The sequence below is a fragment of the Danio rerio genome, chromosome 14, assembly GCF_052040795.2.
Source record: "Danio rerio strain M-AB ecotype USA chromosome 14, GRCz13ab, whole genome shotgun sequence".
Classification (NCBI taxonomy): domain Eukaryota; kingdom Metazoa; phylum Chordata; class Actinopteri; order Cypriniformes; family Danionidae; genus Danio; species Danio rerio.
This window is the reverse complement of record NC_141034.1, coordinates 12,812,501-12,832,731: the sequence shown is the minus strand read 5'-3', so window position 1 is coordinate 12,832,731 and position 20,231 is coordinate 12,812,501. Positions and strand designations below refer to the sequence as shown.

The 20,231-nt window shown below is 37.5% G+C and overlaps 2 protein-coding genes and 1 long non-coding RNA gene across 7 annotated transcripts in view; 2 read left to right on the top strand and 1 right to left on the bottom strand.

Annotated features, from left to right (window-relative positions):
- Positions 1-8,632, top strand: part of myot (myotilin) — an 85,170-nt gene extending 76,538 nt beyond the window's left edge. For all 4 annotated transcript variants that reach the window (XM_087281083.1, XM_087281082.1, XM_087281085.1 and 1 more), the window contains 8 exons: positions 1,692-1,827; positions 2,043-2,250; positions 2,479-2,644; positions 3,837-3,970; positions 4,323-4,976; positions 5,519-6,630; positions 6,690-7,431; positions 7,871-8,632. In XM_087281083.1, coding sequence (XP_087137209.1) covers positions 1,692-1,827; positions 2,043-2,250; positions 2,479-2,644; positions 3,837-3,970; positions 4,323-4,453 — 775 coding nt within the window. In that variant the 3' untranslated portion in view covers positions 4,454-4,976; positions 5,519-6,630; positions 6,690-7,431; positions 7,871-8,632. The remainder of the gene's footprint in view (positions 1-1,691; positions 1,828-2,042; positions 2,251-2,478; positions 2,645-3,836; positions 3,971-4,322; positions 4,977-5,518; positions 6,631-6,689; positions 7,432-7,870) is intronic.
- znf711 (ZFX family zinc finger ZNF711) overlaps positions 1-20,231 on the top strand; it is a 280,678-nt gene that overhangs the window by 24,053 nt on the left and 236,394 nt on the right. The gene's annotated exons all lie outside the window — the stretch shown is intronic.
- LOC147833878 (uncharacterized) lies at positions 7,071-9,537 on the bottom strand. Its single transcript, XR_015507126.1, has 2 exons — positions 7,884-9,537; positions 7,071-7,439 (listed from the first exon to the last, which is right to left on the bottom strand). It is a non-coding gene; the product is annotated as an uncharacterized LOC147833878 (long non-coding RNA).

Genomic DNA, 20,231 nt, shown 5'->3' with positions numbered 1-20,231 from the left:
ACTAATATTCAGCTTAAAGTGCCATTTAAAAGCTTAACTATAGGCTAAACTAGGCAAATTCGATTAATTATATTGAAGTAAACAAAGTTATAAAATGATTGTGATAATTTGGTTGCTCTGTGTGAATATTTTTGCCTTTAAATGCATCTCGTCGATATCTTTACCTTTTAATTAGCTCTGTGACATTGACATTGGTTGACTCCTGGTACTCAATGTTAAAAACATAAAAGGAACCAAAGAAAACACAAAGATGTCTGCAGAGAAATTTAGCTTATCATCAATGCATTGTCTCACTTTCTCCTCAATACTGACCATACATATACCGAAACTGAGAAGTATATATATATATATATATATATATATATATATATATATATATATATATATATATATATATATATATATATATATATATATATTTAGCAACAGAAAGCATCAGAGTACATGGGGTAATAATGGTTGAGCAGTAATTTACCATTTATTATCACAGTAACTATCTGTAATGGATACATAAAGTAAATTACTGTAATTTATTCTTTGCACTACAAAATTTCATACAAATCCTGCTCCTTTTACAGTAAAATACTGTTTCCTTTTATTACAGCAAAACACTGGCTATTTTACAGTTATTTACTGCATAATCTACAGTAAGGGTTAACAGTGTGTATAAAGCTGAGCAGATTTAGCCAAATCAAAATATTTCACAAAAGCTATAGATGATTGTTTTGTTGTGTTTTATTTTATTTCAGAAACTATGCAATAAAAACAGAAATGTTTTTTGGACTGATTTGACCAAAAAATAAACTTGAAATTTTCATGTTTACAAGTTTAAAACAATGCATTGAATTAACAAGTGTTTGCATTTTAAGGACTTGAATTGCCAGGATTTGTATTTTAAGGTCCTGAAGTTTAACACAGCTTTTTATTTAAGCTGTGAATATTTCAGCTAAAAGTATTTCACACACATTTTCAAAAACTAAACTCAATACTTCATATTCACCTTCCAGAATTCACTTCCAAAATATTCAGTTTTATTAAAAAATATGATGTATAATATTCAAAAAGGATTGTTTTAGTTTATAAATATTTCAGTTTAAAAAATTAGCTTCCAGGGTGACGCGGTGGCGCAGTAGGTAGTGCTGTCGCCTCAAAACAAGGTCACTGATTCAAGCTTCGTCTGGGTCAGTTGGCGTTTCTGTGTGGAGTTTGCATGTTCTCTCTGTGTTCGCGTTGGTTTCCTCTGGGTGCTCCGGATTCCCCAAGTCCAAAGACATGCGGTACAGGTTAATTGGGTAGGCTAAATTGTCCATAGTGTATGAGTGTGAATGGATGTTTCCAGAGATGGGTTGCAGCTGAAATAGCATCCGCTGCATAAAACGTGCAGGATAAGTTGGCGATTCATTCTGCTGTGGCAACCCCAGATTAATAAAGGGACTAAGCCGAAAAGAAAATAAATGAATGAATGAAATTTAGTCTTTCAAATTCAAAACTGTAAGAAAAGCAATAGAGTGCAGATTAACAATCTCCTGTTAAGGGGGTAAATAATTTTGAAAACTCAAAATGTGTATCTAAGCTAAGCATATAAAATAGTTCAGATATAAGCAAGATATTGGTATATTTGTCATTTTGATTAAGTAAATTAGATTTTATTTTTTGGTTTCATTCACTTATTTCCATTTTTTCTTGTGTAGGTCAAGAAAAAAACGATCAGGGGGGGACAGTACAGAAGCCTCTACCATCCAAGAGAAATGTTTTGCTCCTCGTTTTATACAAGTGCCTCAAGATGTTACTGTTGAAGAGGGACGATTCTGCAGGATTGATTTTAAGGCAGTTATCATTCTTTTTACTAATATAATAATATCACCTCTATGCATATATCTTAACTGCAGTGTTTGCAAGATATGCAACATCTCACTGCAACGTTCCTGCTCTTATAAGTATATGTCCTTGAGTACATTTTTTATTTAATTGCCTGAAAATGTAGTTTTTTAATATATAAAATATATAATATAGCATTTTTGCTTTTCTTCTTTTTTCTGCAGGTTGTAGGTTTGCCAACCCCAGATATATCTTGGTATCTGGATGGGAAACCCATTCGACCTGATGACTATCATAAGATGCTGGTGTGTGAGAAAAGTGTCCACTCCTTCATTATTGAGATTGTAACCATTCATCATGCGGGTTTATATGAATGTATTGCAAAGAACCGTGCTGGACAGAGCCAATTCTCCCTACATTTGGATGTGATTGGTAAACAGTTTTTTTTCCCCAATCAGTATACTGTTTAGAATGATTAAGCATGACTAAACAATGCATTTGTTTATTTGTGTTTATTTTCTTTATTTCTTTCAATTGCCTTGCGAAAGTATTTTTAGAAAATTAACAGATTTTGTCATTTTGCAAACATGCTGCAATAAATGTTACAATGGTTTCTTGATGATTCTTATACAAATCAAATTGTTCACTGTATTTCCTCAGCTCAGGAACAATTATGTCCTCCTACATTTGTAGTGAAGATGAAGAACTCACATGCAATGGAGGGTGATGCTGTTAGGTTAGAATGTAAAGTGAATGCATCTCCAAGCCCTCAGCTATACTGGAAGAAAGACAAAGAAATGCTGCGTATTGACCATACGAGAATGAGGTATTTGTTGTTCATTTTTTAAAATGCATGTAGGTGCACGTAAACAAACACCTTGTTACAGCTATTTTTTATTATTATTATTGATCTAGGCAGTCTAGAGATCTTACAATGCTGTTTTTTGGCGATTGATTAAAAAAAAAAAAACGGACTAGATTTTTCTAGTAGATTTTTCAAACATTGATACATTTTTATAAACAGTTTGAGTGACAGCAGTTGTCAAAGTGCTCAGTATAAGTAGGCCTAACATACATTATGTATTTTGCGAAATGTTGGGTAGTATGCAACCGGTAAACACTACAACACATGAAAAACCACCCCTAGTGGTGACATTTTTACAAGCCTCTAAAACCATGCATCATACATGCATCGAGTTTCATACCGATTGGCAGTCATTAACCTTGTTTATTAGGTTCTCAAATTTTAATTGGCTAATGGAAGCCATGATGTAATGTCTCCATGGACAAAGACATAGCATACCAAATTTCAAGCTGATCGACCTAATGGTTGCTAGCTTAGGGACATTTTTTTATTTTATTTTTTTTACTTACAGTCCAATTTTGTTTATGGATGTAAGTTTGTCCCTTGCCTCAGTACAGCATAGGGAGGGGTCGATGATGTGGGTAATGGAAAAGAATTAAATGAAGTGGCTGAGCACAATGTGTGTTTTTTGTCTTTTGAGAGCATCCATGGAGCAAAGTCTATTGTAGCATTTGTTTATGCAGTGTTCAAGGTCTGAAATGTAATCCAGTTGTAAATTGTGGAAGGCTTAAATGAGAGAGACATGCTGAAAAAAAGTCTGAGAGGAGTTGGTTGACTTCTAGCAGCAGCACACAGGCATGCTGAATCTCATTTGTATACACAATTTTTTTTTTCATTATTTCTTGTTTATTTAGACATTACATACTTACATTAATCAGAATCCCTGCAAAAAAAAATGTACAATCAAATTCAAGGATTTGATTACCTGAAAAATAAAATGTATGCAATTACCATGTAAACAATGTCACAGACCTTGCAGTCTACAAGTATATATGGTACGAGATCAGAGTGTGCCAAAAGTTGTGATTTGCTTGAATATGCTTTCAGTCCAAAACATAAAAAAAATAAAATAAATTTTGTGTGTGCTAGAATAAATTTTTAAAGAATTAATTTTTTTTTTATTTGGATATGATTTGTTTGTTTGGTGTGTCAGTCTTTCTCAGGACAGTTCAGGAAAGCAGTGCCTGGTCATTAACCCAGTGATGAAGTCTGATGCTGGCTGGTATACTGTTTCCGCTATTAATGAAGCAGGAATGTCCACGTGCAATGCCAGGCTTGACGTAGCCAGTAAGTACACTTAATGTGTTTACCTTTTTTTATGTTTTGAGAATTGTTTGTTGTATCACATTACCACAGCTCTTCATCACATAAATTACGATGGAGACATGACTTCTAGATTTGTAAACAAACCGCTTATTTTAAAGTTTATTAAAATATACAAAACATCTGTTGTTTGACCTTATAGTATATGGATACATTTGAAAAAAGCTGCCATTGAAATATGCACACAAATTTATTTTGATTAAAGTTTGATTCATTGTGTGCTTGGATAAAGCATCTATAATATTTTATATTAAAAAAATACTATGAATTCTGATGTAATTTCAACTTTAAACAACAATTACCCCTTTTCTTCTAGCGCGATTGAACAAGACAACCCATCCTGCTAGGCCACTCAAAAACCTTCCCATCGTAAACCAGTTTTCCACACTGTGCCTTGACCCTCTTGTTCAGCACACTGCCCCTCTTTATGAAAGTGAAGAACTATAGACATTCGCCTGTCATAATGTATGCTGTGAATGACATCTTTTATTATGCTTTTTGTTATTGTTGTTCTTGTATTGTAAGACTGCAAGCAATCTCTGATGCCTTTAACTCTTCACATATTAACAAGACAAACTCACACAAAGTGAAGCTGCAGGAAAGCTTTCTGTCCTCACCTTCCTTCACATTTGTTTTCTGTTCCCTACTTTCTATCCTTTACCCACTCTTACCTTCATGGTTCACTTTAGAATGACTATATATAAATGTGCAAATGTCCCTTGTTAATGTACGTGATTTTAACAGAAGTGTTTTTTATCAGTAGTCTGAATTGTGTCTAAAATTTATGAGCATGCGTCACCCAGTGATTGAAAGTTCATTGTTTGTGTTTTATGGTGTTTTATTACAAATGTTTTTTATGGTGGATTTATGAGTTCTGTGACCAGTGATTGACAGTACACCGTCATTGGCCTTATGTTACTGTTTTAAAAACCTCTCTGGAACAGTGACAATTAAGGGGTTAAAATCACAGGTGGCTTATTTTATAATCTGACGTTCTACCATATATAATAATCTGACATTCTTGATTAAATGCCTTGTGTGTATGTTCTTTTACAGTTTACCTCTGTGTGGCACAGATTACAATAAATAAACAAATAATAAAATTTGTCAAAAAACAACACAAATGTAAACAGCTTAAATTTGGGTTTACCCAAAATTCTGTCATTCATTTTCCTTCAGCTTAGTCCCTTTATTCATCAGGGGTTTCCACAGCGGAATGAACCGCTAACTGATCCAGCATATGTTTTACCCTTTCAGCCACAATCCAGTACTGGGAACCCAAAATTAAGTATTCTCAAAATTGTTTGTATGCTCAGGGCAGTACTGCGGCGTAGTGGGTTGCCTCACAGCAAGACGGTCACTATTTCGAGCCCCGGCTGAGTCTGTTGGCATTTCTGTTTGGAGTTGGTATGTTCCGGTTTCCCCCACAAGTCCCTATCCCTAAGCTAAAATTGGCCATAGTGTATGTGTGTGATCGAGTATGTATGGATGTTTCCCAGTTATGGTTTGCAGCTGGAAGGGCATCCACTACGTAAAACATATGGTGGATAAGTTGGCGGTTCATTCCGCTGTGGCGACCCCAGATTAATAAAGACACTAAGCTGAAAAGAAAATGAATGAATTAATGTTTGTGAACTCAACAAATTGGTAAAAAGTGTTGATTTATTATCTAAAGCAAGATTTTGTGCACATCTAGATAATGTGGCTAAATAGATAATGGTTGTCACGTGGAAAACTGCCCATCGCTGGTCACAGCTAAGGGTTATTGCACAAAAGCAAGATAAGGGAATAAGCTGGGATTTTCAAGATATCCTGACTGAATTTAGCCCTGACTCGGTTGCATGAAAGCAGGTAAAAAATTAAGCTAAATTAAAGAGATATAATTGGACATGTTATCATTTACTGTTTACATGTTTCCAACCTTTATGAGTTTCTTTTTTTCTGATTATTTTAACTAATTTATTTTGTTAATTAGATAAGTGTTCAGTGAACAATTTTTGAGATCAGGATTCCTTTATTTATCTTGGTAGAACAGTCTTGGGTGAGCTGACTGGTTATGCAAATATGGCTGCCAAGTGAGTAGACTGTGCCAGGAAGAGATTTTGGTAAAACACACTCCCTCATCTCCATGTAGAAAGAAAATGGATAATTTACTGTAGCGGAAGGGCTGTACAGAAAAAAAACTGGCCTGTGCAATGAATTCATTGTTGCAACATAGGCTCATTCTGAAAACGTAGCCCTATTTACATTTCTGGAAATCGCAAATTATGTAGCCAGAGGTACGTATGGTTGCATTTTGTTTTTAAAATAAATGCTACGGGGCAGTATGATGCTGTTCCTTTTTGCTCTTGCCAGCTGATCGCTTACCTCTGTATGGACGGCTTTTTTGCTGTTACCAGTTTGTCCAGTTTGGCTCGCCGCGTAGATTGGTGGACTTAAGATGCAGAGAAGAGTTGACAGCGACAACAGGGGTTTGAGTTCGGCAAAGAATGGTTCCAGAAAGCAGGTAAGACAGAAGCAATAGGCCAAAAATAAAATAAAGAAGTAAATACCAGGTTGAGAATGTGGTAAAATCTGAAAACATGGTAAAAATCAGGCGGACATGAGGGCTTTTGAAAACACTGGTGGTTGGGGTAAGGGAAGCGGGTAGGCTGATTAACGGTGTGTTTGAAAACACTATTAGTTGGGTTTAGGGAAGGAGGAGAGTGATTAGTCAGTCAGACGACAGCGCCCTCTGATGGATTTATATGAGACAGGCTGGCAGGAATGGCACTCGCGGGTGAAGTTTGAAATCTCAAAACGCGTACACAGTGGCTTCTGGTGGATTCGCAAAACCAAAAAATGCAAAAAAAAAAAAAAAGTACCTCCTGGGACTTATTTGGTACTTTCTAGAAATGTATATGGAAACATTTTAGGGCTACGTTTTTAGAAATGCATTTATGCACAATACAGATTTGCATGTTCTTAAAACAATCATTTAATAGTGTGAAGTGAATTTGTTGTTCATGTTCGTGTCTGTGACATTAATTGTGCATTGCTATTATACTTGGTAGTTTAATGTGTGATTAAAACTTGTGCAATGACTGCATTGAGTCATTTTCACTGTTCAAATCCTTTTCCCACAATCCCACAATAAAACTGCATGTGCTCAAGAGAATACAATCAATAATGATTTAATTCTTCACGACACTGATGAGGAAAACAAGTATTGATTCATTAGTATTGATCAGGTTAGAGGGCTTTTCATAGCACAAAAATCCCCAACTAGTCCTATCAGTACTAGTACTTTAAGCTCATTCTGAAAATGTAGCCCTATATACATTTCTAGAGATCACGAACTATGTAGCCAGATAAATGTATGGCTGTATTCGTCTTTAAAACGAACGCTATGATTGGTAAGATGCCGCTCCTTTTCACGCTTACCAGCAGACCGCTTCCCTCCATGTGGACAGCTTTTTTGCTGTTTCCAGGTCGTGCAGTGGCTCATGCCATACATTGGAAAATTTGAGATGCAGAGCAGTTATGTGTACTGTGTCGACGGGGTTCACGTCCGGCGAAGAATGGTTCCAGAAAGCAGGTATGACAAAAAAATAGCCAAAAAAAAAATTTAAATAAACAAGTAAATAACAGGGTGAGAATGTGGTAAAATCTGAAAATGTGGTAAAAATCTGGTGGCAGCGAGTGCTTTTTTTTCCTGGATTGCTTTTAAAAGCACTGTCAGTTTCGTTTAAGGAAGTGGGTAGGAGCTGGTCAATCTGTAATTTTTAAAGCACTATTGGTTAGGTTTAGGGAAAGAGGAGGGTGGTCACTCTATCCACCTGTCAGTCGACAGCAGCCTCTTTTGGATTTACGTGAGAAAAGCAGGCACGAATGGCACTTGCGAGAAAAAGTTGAGATCTCAAAAAGCTTACACAGTGGCCTCTGGCAGATTTGCTTAAACAAAAAACAAAAACAAAAAAAAAAGTTCCTGGGACATATTTCGCGCTCACTATAAATGTACTGTATATAGGGGTACATAATCAGAATGAGCATGGGTTGAGTACAATGATTTTACAGTAATAAAAACAACATGAACCACAAACACAAGAAATTTGTATTAAAATATATTTATGGTTCTGTTGTTATACTTTATATTGTTACTAATGTTATATAGTTTTATTTGTTCTTAATGTCTTGGTGTTCTAAATGTACATGATGATCTACAAAAGATAAGGTTGTTAAAATTTTTCCAGACAGTATTGTTTTAATTAATGAAAATAAATTTGAAATAAACTCAGATTACACTCAACTCAAGCTACTGTCCGATGTACATCTCTAAGAGACAAACCTTTTAACATTATTAATATTATTTGTGCAGCACTAGAACTTTCTGGCACTGTTACCACAATGTGCAGTGTTTTTTTTTCTGGGCTGTAATTTCTATTTATAGAAAACGTAAAGTTTAATTATTATCAAAGCAATTATTGCAATGAGGGCTGATTTAAGGTGTGACTATACATTTTTCTTGTGCTTCTAATAATTTTATTTGGGGATGTCTGCCCACAATATTCTACTGTGTTGTGTAATTTTAGTTGCATGTTTTGGCAAACTTCCCTGTAAGCAATTAAAAACATTGTATAAAACATACTTTTGTGATGCTTTGTATTTTGTTCTCTGTATGGACATGCCTGTTTAACAGACAGTAACTCTATTACTTATCTTCATTTGTAATGCTCAGGAAATTATAATTAATTCATTTTCTTTTTGGCTTAGTCCTTTTATTAATCAGGGGTCGCCACCACAGCGGAATGAACTCCCAACTTATCCAGCATATGTTTTGCGCAGTGGATGCCCTTCCAGCCACAACCCATCACTGGGAAATACCCATGCACACTCATTCACACACAAGCACTAAAGACAATTTAGCTTACTCAATTTATCTATGGCGCATGTCTGGATTGTGGGGGAAACCGAAGCACCAGGAGGAAACCCTCAGCAATTGTTTCCAGTGTAGTCATTCAACGTGTACCGTCATATCACTGATTCATCATGCGGTGTGAACACAGCAGCAACTAAATCCTACCCCATATGATCACACAGTGTGAAAACAGCGATCCAGCAATTTTGAAAATCATGCGGTGTCAACTCACCATAGGTGTGTTGAAGAAGGGTTGAAACTAAACTCTGTAGAGCTGTGGCCCTCCTGGAACTGAGTTTGACAACCCTGCCCTAGTGAAGTACCAACAATGAAAATTTCTCCCATTATTTTACAACTATAACACAACTTGTTATAATTACTACGTATTTGGTATTTGTATTTTTTTAAAAGAGCCAGGCAGCACAGCTATGGATACCAATGGGCAGCAGGCACATATTTCTTTTCAGTGTATCAGAAGAATAAGTACAGGAAAGACAAATATATCCAGTGCCCTCAGAGGCATGACCTGTTCCACTGTATCTTTTGCAAGTTTAATGTGTATGTAAAACTTGCCATGTATGTTTGTAATGTGGCAAAAAAACACATGTAAACTGTTTAATTAGTGCTAATGCACATATATGCAATCTGTTATACCTCTTTTACTGTGATATTTGTGATATATTTTTTAATGACAGGGGAGCAATACACTTCAAAAACCCATCTGTTTCCACAGGTTGATATTAATTTATGTCTGTGTCAACAGATACTAACGAAAATCCAACTGAAGTCTTTGATGTCATCTGGCCGTAGAATCTTTTCTACACAGTGTGTGCACATCTAAATATGTCATCTTCTGGACGTTAATATGTGTCTGCTTAATTCAGGTGTTGTATTAACCCTTACATGCACATTGTAATAGGCAAGTTAAGGTTCTTAAAAGGGACAAATTCAGTCAGACCTGAACGTTTTTATAATATTGCAATCACATGTAATTTTAACAATGACACATTTGTACACTTTTGAAATCACATTTTTTTAATTGGGCAAATAAAAAAAACATCCGAAACAGTATCAGAACTAATAAAAACACGCAGCAATGTTGAAAAAATCATTTTAAAATAGTGAAAAATATATGCATATAAATAAATAATGTATGAATCATTTTCTTTGTATCCCCATAGATGTTTAAGATGCTCTGCCATTGCTGCATCAGTTTTTTTCCAAGAAGTCAAGCCCGACTCCCAGGCAGCAATTGGCTGACTACTTATGCAGTTCAAAGGACATAACTGTCCCGGTAGGCGCTTACTAATACCCAGAGTTAGACCACAGGGCAGATGGCCATTCAAACCAGGCAAAGACCTGAACAGTCTCATTTAGGCTGGCATCTAAAACAGCTCTCTGTGCTGCACACGTGCTTGCAGAGGGCCCAGGTGAAGTGTGAAGAGTTTATCTGAGGTTGAGGTGTCATGAGACATGATGTGCGCCACCTTCTGGCTATCCTCTGGGAAATATGCATTGTTTGCCTGCATCAGACACAGACAGACAAAACCTTTTAGGGTCATAGCCAATGGCAGTCATGTGGCTCCAGGGACATTACATGCATATTCACGTGTGTCGGTGAAAATTGGTCTCCCTGGAATCCCCATGCTAGACCACATGGCTTGAAAATATTGATTCAGGTATTTGCAGGTACTGGGTCTTAAGGTAAAAAAAAGGTGGCCTGCCTTCCACCAGGAAGACCAGACCGCAGGTCCTAGAACCTCTGGAACTATTCTTTGTTAAGAGATAACTGGGCAGCGCCAAAGGCTCAGTTGTACTTATGCGTCATGATCTGCCATGGAACAAGCAGAAAAAGAGAGAGAAAATAAGAGGTGAGTGAGTGCTTATTACAGGTGTCCCCCAGAGCCAAGGAGTCACACTCATGTTGATGAAATAGACAAACTCGTCCAGACTTCTGGAGGCCTCTTTGACCTCCTGGATGATTCGATTGTGGAACACGCCACAGCAGTGTCCAGAGATGGAGCTCAGGTAACCAGTCAAAAATCAATGAATTGCCAGTGCTGTCAGATCAGGCAATAGCAGTATCCCCATAAAAAGCGATTAGACAGATTTAATCAGCACCAGCAAATTCTAACATCAAATAACATGAATGAATTAACTGTGAGTCGTTGGTGCCCCAAAGCAAAAAAAAAAAAAAGTCAATGTTCCCATTCAGGACATCTGGAAAGGGGATGGTGAGTATATTTTCCAACCAAGTCTATGTACCCGCTGTCCCCCATTCAGGACATCTGGTGAGTTCTCTAACTAAAGTAGAAGAGCAGGGATTTTTTTAGTGGTCTGGTTGCAGCTTACCAGTCTGCACTTGGAGATAAACCTGCTTTCTTTTGCCTGCTTGGTTCGCACTTCATGCACCACCACATTTCGGCGTATGCTGCAAATCAGAGCCCTGACCTCCAGCCCTTTTCACAACTAGGGCAGTGCTGGCAAGGTGACAGGTCAGTGGGATTTCCGGTCCAGGCAATCAGGGTACTAGGTCACGTTCTTCAGGTAGTGCTGGCTGGTAGGATTCAACATTCGACACAATCGGCGGGAATCAGTCACCCTTTTCTGGGGTTCATTTCAGCTCTTAAGGGCATATGGAAAAGGGCATTTAGGGCCTTTACTTGAGTCAAGTTTGCCTGGGAACCAGTCACCCTTTTTGGGGTTCGTTTCAGCTCTTAAGGGCATAGAGGGACTTTCATTGTCTTTCCTAAAGACCATCTTGCCCGGGAATCAGTCACCCTTTCTGGGGTTCATTTCAGCTCTTAAGGACCTGTGGAGAGAAACTTGCTGGGCTTTTCCTCGAGACCAGCTTGCATGAAAATCTATCACTTTTTCTGTGGTTCTTTTCAGCTCTTAAGGGTCTCTGGAGAGGGACTTCCAGGACCTTTCCTCGAGTCCAGCTTGCCCGGGAATCAGTCACCATTTTAGGGGTTCATTTCAGCTCCTAAGGGCCTCTGGAGAGGGACTACCAAGACCTTTCCTTGAGTCCAGCCTGACTGGGAATCAGCAACCCTTTTCAGGTTTCGTTTTAGCTCTTATGGGCCTTTGTAGAGGGACTTCCAGGGCCTTTTCCCAAGTTCAGCTTGCCTGGGAATCAGTTACTCTTTCTGGGGCTCATTTCAGCTCTTAAGGATCTCTGAAAAGGACTTCCAGGGTGCTTTTTCAATGCCCAAATGGGCTGCCACAATTAGCAAAAATCAGTCAGTCTGTCTGGGGTTCGTTTTAGCTTTTAAAGGCCTCCTGTGGAAAGGCACTTCCAATGGCATTCCTCGAGTCCAGCTTGCTCGAGAATCAGTCACTTTTTCTGGGGTTCTGTTCAACTTATAAGGGCCTCCGGAAAGCACTTGCATGATGTTTCTTCCATACCAAAACAGGCTGCCACAATAAGTGGGAATCAGTCACTCTTTTCTGGTGTTTGTTTCAGCTATTAAATGCCTCTGGAGACACTTCCAGTGTCTTTCCACATGTTCAGCTTGCCCGTTTATCAGTCACTCTGTCTGCGTTTTGTTTCAGCTCTTAAAGAGCCTCTGGAAGATGACTACCAGGGTCATTCCTCGAGTCCAGCTTGCGTATGAATCAGTCACCCTTTCTGGGGTTCGTTTCAGCTCATAAAGACCTCTGGAAAGGACTTTTAGTGTTTCGTTCATACCAAAATTTGCAGCCATAAATAACATGAATTAGTAACCCTTTTCGGATCTTTGTTTCAACTCTTAAGAACCTCTGTAAAAGACTTTCAAGACATTTTTCCATGCCCAAATGGGTTGCCACAATTAGCAGGAATCAGTCACTCTTTCTTGAGGTCTTTTAGCTCTTAAAGACCTCTGGAAGACAATTTCCAGGGCCTTTCCTCGAGTTTAGCTTGCCCAGGCATCAGTCACCCTTTCTGGGGTTCTTTCCAGCATTTAAGAGCCTGTGAAAAGAGACTTGCAGAGATTTTCCTCGAGTCCAGCTTTTCCAGGAATCAATCACCCCTTCTGGGGATTGTTTCAGCTTTTAAGGGCCTGTGAAGGAGACTTACAGGAACTTTCCTTGAGAATAGTTTTTTCCTGGAATCAGTCACCCATTCTGGGGTTTGTTTAAGCTCTTAAGGACCTTGAGAATAGTTTTTCCTGGAATCAGTCACCCATTCTGGGGTTTGTTTAAGCTCTTAAGGACCTCTAAAAAGTAGTTTTCAGGACATTTCTTCCATGGTGATTCCAGGAATCAGTTACCCTTTCTTTGGTTTGTTTAAATTTTTAAGGGCCTCTGGAAAGGACTTCCAGAGTGTTTCTTCCATACCAAAACAGGCTGCCACAATTAGCCGGAATCAATCACCCTTTTGGGTGGTTCGTTTCAGCTCTTAAAGGTCTTTAAAAGAGGACTTCCAGGGCCTTTTCTTGAGTCCAGCTTGCCCAGGAGGGCACTTAAGAGCCTCTGGAGAGTGACTTCCAGAGCCTTTCAGTGAATCCAGCTCGCCTGGGAATCAGTCACCCTTTTTTCCAGGGTTTGTTTCAGCTCTTAAGTGCCTCTAGAGAGGGATGTCCAGGGCCTTTCTTCAAGCCCAGCTTACCCGGGAATCAGTCACTCTTTCTGAAGTTCATTTCAGCTTTTAAGATCCTCTGGAAAGTACTTCCAGGGCGTTAATTCCATGCCCATATGGGCAGCCACAATTAGCAGGAATCAGTAACCCTTTCTGGGGGTTCATTTTAGCTCTTAAAAGCCTCTGGAAGATGACTTCATGGGCATTTCCTCAAGTCCAGCTTGCCCAGGTATAAATCAGCCAATGTAGTGCAGCTGATTGTTATTGGCATCAACCAAATTGTGATTGTGCGGCGCAGCTGATTGACATTGACATCATCCAATCGGCACGTAGCACCACCTTTTTAAAGCCTAATTGGTTGTTCCTTGGAATCCGTCACATCCGACTCTGCACTTTGTTTGGGTGTCCATCTTCGCGGCTACAGGTAGAGGCTTTGTGCTCCTTCTGATACTGATTTCTCATTTGTTTTAATGGGCCAACGTTAAGTTTTGCTTTTGGCATTGTTATAGTGTATTGTGTGGCTGTGGCATCTTTCTGGGCTGTGGTGGCTAGATGACTGTCCACCATTGCAAGTATGTGATGGCTTTTAACTGGCTGGGTAATGGGGTTTAGCAGCATTTAACCTGCGTTTCTCATGCCGTACAGATAAATTCCTGCACCTCGCTGTGTATTTTTGTACCTGACCAACAAGTGCTCGTAAATCGTCTGATTTGTGCGTCCATTGATAAGTGAGGCACTGTTATGATTGGTGTGATCATTTAAAGGACCATTTTAATGATTTTGTTTGTGCCTTTTCCTCCTTAGGATTTTCCCTTTCCTTCTCTTTTTCTCTTGTATAATTCGCTTTATTAACTTTCATATTCCTTGCTATTGCCGTGGTTATCGGAAGTCATCTGGGCATGTGCTACGGCTGTTTATACCTGGCATGGATGCCACCAACGCAACTGTTTAAAGGGGACTGCCCGTTTTAAACACCAGTGTGCCGCTTTGCGATCCGCTTTAATCATTTGTTTTAGATATTGATTTGTGTTAACATTTTAGTAGTGCTCTGCTTTTGTTTTGAGAATATTATTTATAGTTTGCTTTTTGTTTTGCCTCTACTTTATGCAGAGCATTACTTTTTGTTTTTGTTATTTAGATATTCTTTTTGTGGGTTTATTATTATTGTTTATTATTATCATTATTTTGATAATGAGTGTCAATTGATGTCTAGATTCAGAGTGAGATGTTGTAATCACAGCTGTAGCTGTCTCTCAACCAGATCATAGAAAGCAGGTTTGACCCACTTAATAATGTGCCTTTGTTATTTTAATTTAATTTTACTTTAATTTTGATTTATTTCAGGAACTGAGGTTTCTCCCGGTGGATGACTGGTCTTTTTACAACTGGTGGTAGTGCTTCTTTATCATGTGCTGTGGGAAACTGAGTGTTTGATAGCGTGATTTAAGTGGACTGTGATGTGTGCGTGTGCTGGGGTAAAGTCAGTCTACATGTATCCAGTCAGTGGGAACCTCCAATCCTGTGTTTTGATTTTGTTTATTTATTGTTTTCTTGTTTCCCAGCGATGGGTTGCGGCTGGAAGGGCATCCGCTGCGTATAAACTTGCTGGATAAGTTGATGTTTCATTCTGCTGTTGCGACCCCGGAATAATAAAGGGACTAAGCCGACAAGAAAATGAATGAATATTGTTTTCTTTGTTTTATTTAATATGAAGTGGGAGTTTTTGATGTGCTTTTAAAAACGAGTACAACTTACAGTTTTATCAAATTAAATATTTTTGTACTTTTGTAATTACCCACGTCTCTGTGCCTTTTTGAGGGTAAACGAACCTGTGTGTCCTTTTCTAAAAGAGTTATATCCCTGGGTAACTCCCATTTTTACTCAAAGATAGTTTTAACTCTCTCACATTCCCATCCCCTCTTCACACCTATATACCAATATTACACCATTTTTTGCCATCCTGCCAAGACCCCTTTTGGCCGGGGAGATGACGTTACGTTGCTGTCCAATCAATGTTTGTAGGGATGTAACTATAGATATGATAAAAAGCAGTTTGGATCAAGCAAGGGAGCAGTATTTTTAGACTTTAAAAAGGCTTTCTATACAGTGAATCATGTAGTAGTGACCATATCTTCCCAATTTCATCCTGCCTGTTAAGCTTGTCTTGATTATAAAATATCTATTCTTACTTAAAAAGCTTTAAATAATCTAGCTCCTGTTTTACTTATCGAGTTTCTGTCTCAACAATCCAACCCGTTCTTTGAGATCTCAAAACTCAGGGCTTCTGGTAGAACCCAGAATAGCATAATCCACTAAAGGAGATCAGGCCTTCTTATTTATGGCCCCTAAATTTTTCAATAGCCTTTCAGATTATGTCCAAGGCTAAAACACACTCTCTTAATTCAAAACTAGATTAAAGACCTATCTTTTTAGTAAAGCATTCACACAATGCACCCCATAACAGCATGATGCATGAGTGTGCTCCATGCAGGTGAGCGAGCTTGACAAACCACCTCTAGGACACACTACTCCCGTCTTAATGCACCAGACATTTAATTAGAAACACACACACACACACACACACACACACACATATATATATATATATATATATATATATATATATATATATATATATATGTGTGTGTGTGTGTGTGTGTAAGTGTGTGTGTGTAAAAGAAGAGTTTAGATGAAAAAGCAGCTAAACGCTAATTCTGCCAAATTGAGATACTGACATTGAGTGAATGCTTTAGGCACGTAGTGCATGTTTAACAAAATATTTTTGCTTCAAATCATCTAAATTGCAGCACATTCAGAATAAACCATTTGTTTGCAAAGCTTCGAAATGCCACTTGTCTTTGACAGCAAAAGCCGCTATATCCCAAGAACCAATCAGGAGGCGCTAATCGAATAAAATGTAACAGTGCACTGATATGCCAGCTTTTATGAAGAGAGCGTTTTATTCCACTTTTGATTTTAAAAGATGAAGTTTGATGAACTGGATGAGCCTGGATGAAAATGTCCCTTACCTCAAAACTTTCCTACATCCCTTAAATGCATTATAAGAAAAAGAAAACAAAATGTACAGTCGGAAGTGTAGCATGCATTGATAACGTTGTTGGTGCAGCAGCACTACTTTGAGTCCGATTTACTAAACATTAAAGACAACTCCATTTCATTAAGATGCTGTTATTTTATCCAGCATGGATGCTATGAGGATAAACAAGAGATGAACCAAGACCTTGAGTATGGTCTTGAGCAGTGGTCACCAAACTTGTTCCTGGAGGGCCGGTGTCCTACAGATTTTAGCTTCAACCCTAATCAAACACACCTAAACAAGCTAATCAAGGTCTTACGAGGTATACTTAAAACATCCAGACAGGTGTGTTGAGGCAAGATGGAGCTAAACCCTGCAGGGACACCGGCCCTCCAGGACCAGGATTGGTGACCCCTGGTCTTGAATATAGTTTCCCAAAGCGTCTGAGAGACATTCCATTTTTGCCCAGTAGGCCTACCTTGTGTTTTATTTGCTAATGTAAGCTATGTTTTAAAATATAAACAATGTATAAAACTATACATTATATTACTTCAATAAATTACATTACTTTTTTTTATTAATGGACAATGCATAGATATTGATGTTTCACAATGTTTTTTACACTACATTATTTGAATGTAACAAGCTTAGTTTACAATATTTACATTGCTCTACTTGCATTAAAAATACAAATCCCAAATATCAGAAATGACAACAGATTGTTAAGATTTAATTAATGTCAATTTTAATGTTATTGATTAATGCATTTACTTGACAGATCTCATTAGTTCATTTTCCTTCAGCTTAGTCTCTGGTTTATCAGGGGTTAAAACAGCAAAATAACCCACCACTTACTTGACAGATTTATTTATTTTTCATTTTAAGTGGTTTGTGTATGTGTTTTATGATTGGTAAAACAATCTCTAATTGCATCTTTAGTGCTTTTTCAGTAACACTTTACAACAAGGTTCATTAGTTAATGCATTTACTAACATGAACTAATCATGAACAACACATGTAAAGCATTTATTAATCATAACTGAACATTTATTAATGAATTATTAACATTTAAGACCATGCTTGTTAACATTAGTTAATGCACCGAGTTAACATGAACTAACAATAAACAATTGTGTTTTCATTAACTAACGTTAACTAACATGAACAAATATATATATATATATATATATATATATATATATATATATATATATATATATATATATATATATATATATATATATATTTAAAATATTTAACGCGCAAAAAAATTAAAGCAATTAACGCAGTTGCAGTTTTTTTTTTATTTCCTGTTGTGGCCGATGTGTTGTAAACATGCAAAGAAATATGGATAAGACCAAGGAAGCACATTTTGAAGGCAAGTTTCAGTATAAAACAATTACTCACCAGGCATCACCAGACTATCCAGAGTTTCCTCCAGAGTTTCATGCAATTTCGTATGTTTCATTTTTAACTTTTGACTTTTGTTTTAATTTTATACCGCATGGCGAACAGAAAGAAAAACCTCCGAATTTCGAGACTCGTTGGTCTTTTAAGGTCATCAGAAATTGCTGTTTACATGGTAGACTCTTAATAAGAGTATTATCCTAACCATATTAAAATCAGAGCATTGATGTCCATGTAAATGAAGTCAAAGACAGCGCATTCCTCTGCCTTTCAGCATGTGCCCTCCAATGTTTCATAAAGTCTGACGTGTTACCCCCTTAAATGCAAGTTTTGTAAAGCGGCTGCTTAGTGTTAATGTGTCAGAATCCTTTTGAAATACAGCCATACTTTAGAACGCTTAGTTTAAGGAAATTTGATGAATGCAATCATGCACGTTTATGGATTTAATACACTCACTTGGGATAAAGCAAAACGTTGTGGGTCCAACCCATCGCTTAAAGCATACATTAGATCTAATTCTGTCTTATGGAATCGAGGTTATTGACGTAGACATTATACCACAAAGTGATGATATTACAGATCACTACCTCTTACTATATAAGCTGTGTTTACCTGAAATCAGCAAACCCACTCCAATACTCCGCCCTAGTAGAACTATTGTTCCGTCAACTAAAGATGAATTTATAAATAACTTACCTGATCTCTCTCTATTTCGTAATGCACCTGCAAACTCAAATGATCTTGATGTAGTAACCAGCAGTATGGATGCCATCTTTACTAGCACACTAAATACTGTGGCACCCATCAAATTAAAAAAGGCCAGAGAGATTAAAACTATACCATGGTATAATAGTCATACTCGTGCGCTCAAAACAGCAACCCGTGCCCTGGAACGTAAATGGAAAAAAACTAATTTAGAGGTCTTTAGAATTGCGTACAAAAACAGTATGTCCAGCTATAGGAGGGCTCTAAAATCTGCCAGGACCGAGCACCTGCGCAAACTGATAGAAAATAATCATAACAATCCTAGATTTTTATTTAACACCATCTCTAAATTAGCAAATAATCGGTCATCCTTGGAACAAACTACTCCACCGCAAATTAGTAGTAATGAATTCATGAATTTTTTCAGTGAAAAAATAGAAGGCTTTAGACAGAAAATAGGAAATGCCAAACTTTCTGCACCGGCTTATACTCCAAATCCTGTAAATATTTCATTGAATCATAATAATAACCTACACTGCTTCAAAATCATAGAACAGGAAGAGTTAGTAAAAATTATAAATAGCTCTAAACCAGCTACGTGTATGCTGGACTCAATTCCAACAAAATTACTGAAAGAGCTGCTGCCTGCTATAGGAGAACCTCTTCTTAACATTATCAACTCTTCTTTATCTATAGGCCATGTTCCAAACTCTTACAAGCTAGCTGTTATTAAGCCTATTATTAAGAAACCACAACTAGACACCAACAACTTAGCTAACAACAGGCCTATTTCAAATCTTCCATTTATGTCTAAAATACTAGAAAAAGTTGTTTCCACTCAATTATGCTCTTTTCTGCAGACGAACAATATTTTTGAAGTGTTTCAGTCAGGTTTCAGGGCTCACCACAGTACAGAAACCGCCTTAGTGAAAATAACTAATGATTTACTCTTAGCTGCTGACCGAGGGTGCGTCTCGCTATTAGTTTTACTAGATCTTAGTGCGGCATTTGATACCATTGACCACAATATCCTCATAAATCGCTTAAAGTCTACAGGTGTCCAGGGACAGGCTCTACAATGGTTTAAGTCATACTTAACTGACCGTTACCAGTTTGTGAATATTAATAGACTGCCTTCACAAGTCAGCCCAGTAAAGTATGGGGTGCCTCAAGGGTCAGTTTTAGGCCCTTTGCTGTTTACAATTTACATGCTACCACTGGGAGACATTATTAGAAGACATGGGATCAGCTTTCACTGCTATGCAGATGATACTCAATTATATATTTCAACTAAACCTGACGAGACGTCTGAACTTTCTAAACTAACTGAGTGTATCAAAGACATTAAAGACTGGATGACCAACAATTTTCTTCTCTTAAACTCCGACAAAACAGAATTATTACTTATTGGGCCTAAATCTTGCACACAGCAGATCTCGCAACTTAATTTACAATTAGAAGGATACAAAGTTAGTTTTAGCTCTACTATAAAAGATCTGGGTGTCATATTAGACAGTAATCTAACTTTTAAAAACCATATATCCCATGTCACAAAAACTGCCTTCTTTCATCTGAGAAATATCGCTAAATTACGAAATATGCTATCCATCTCAGATGC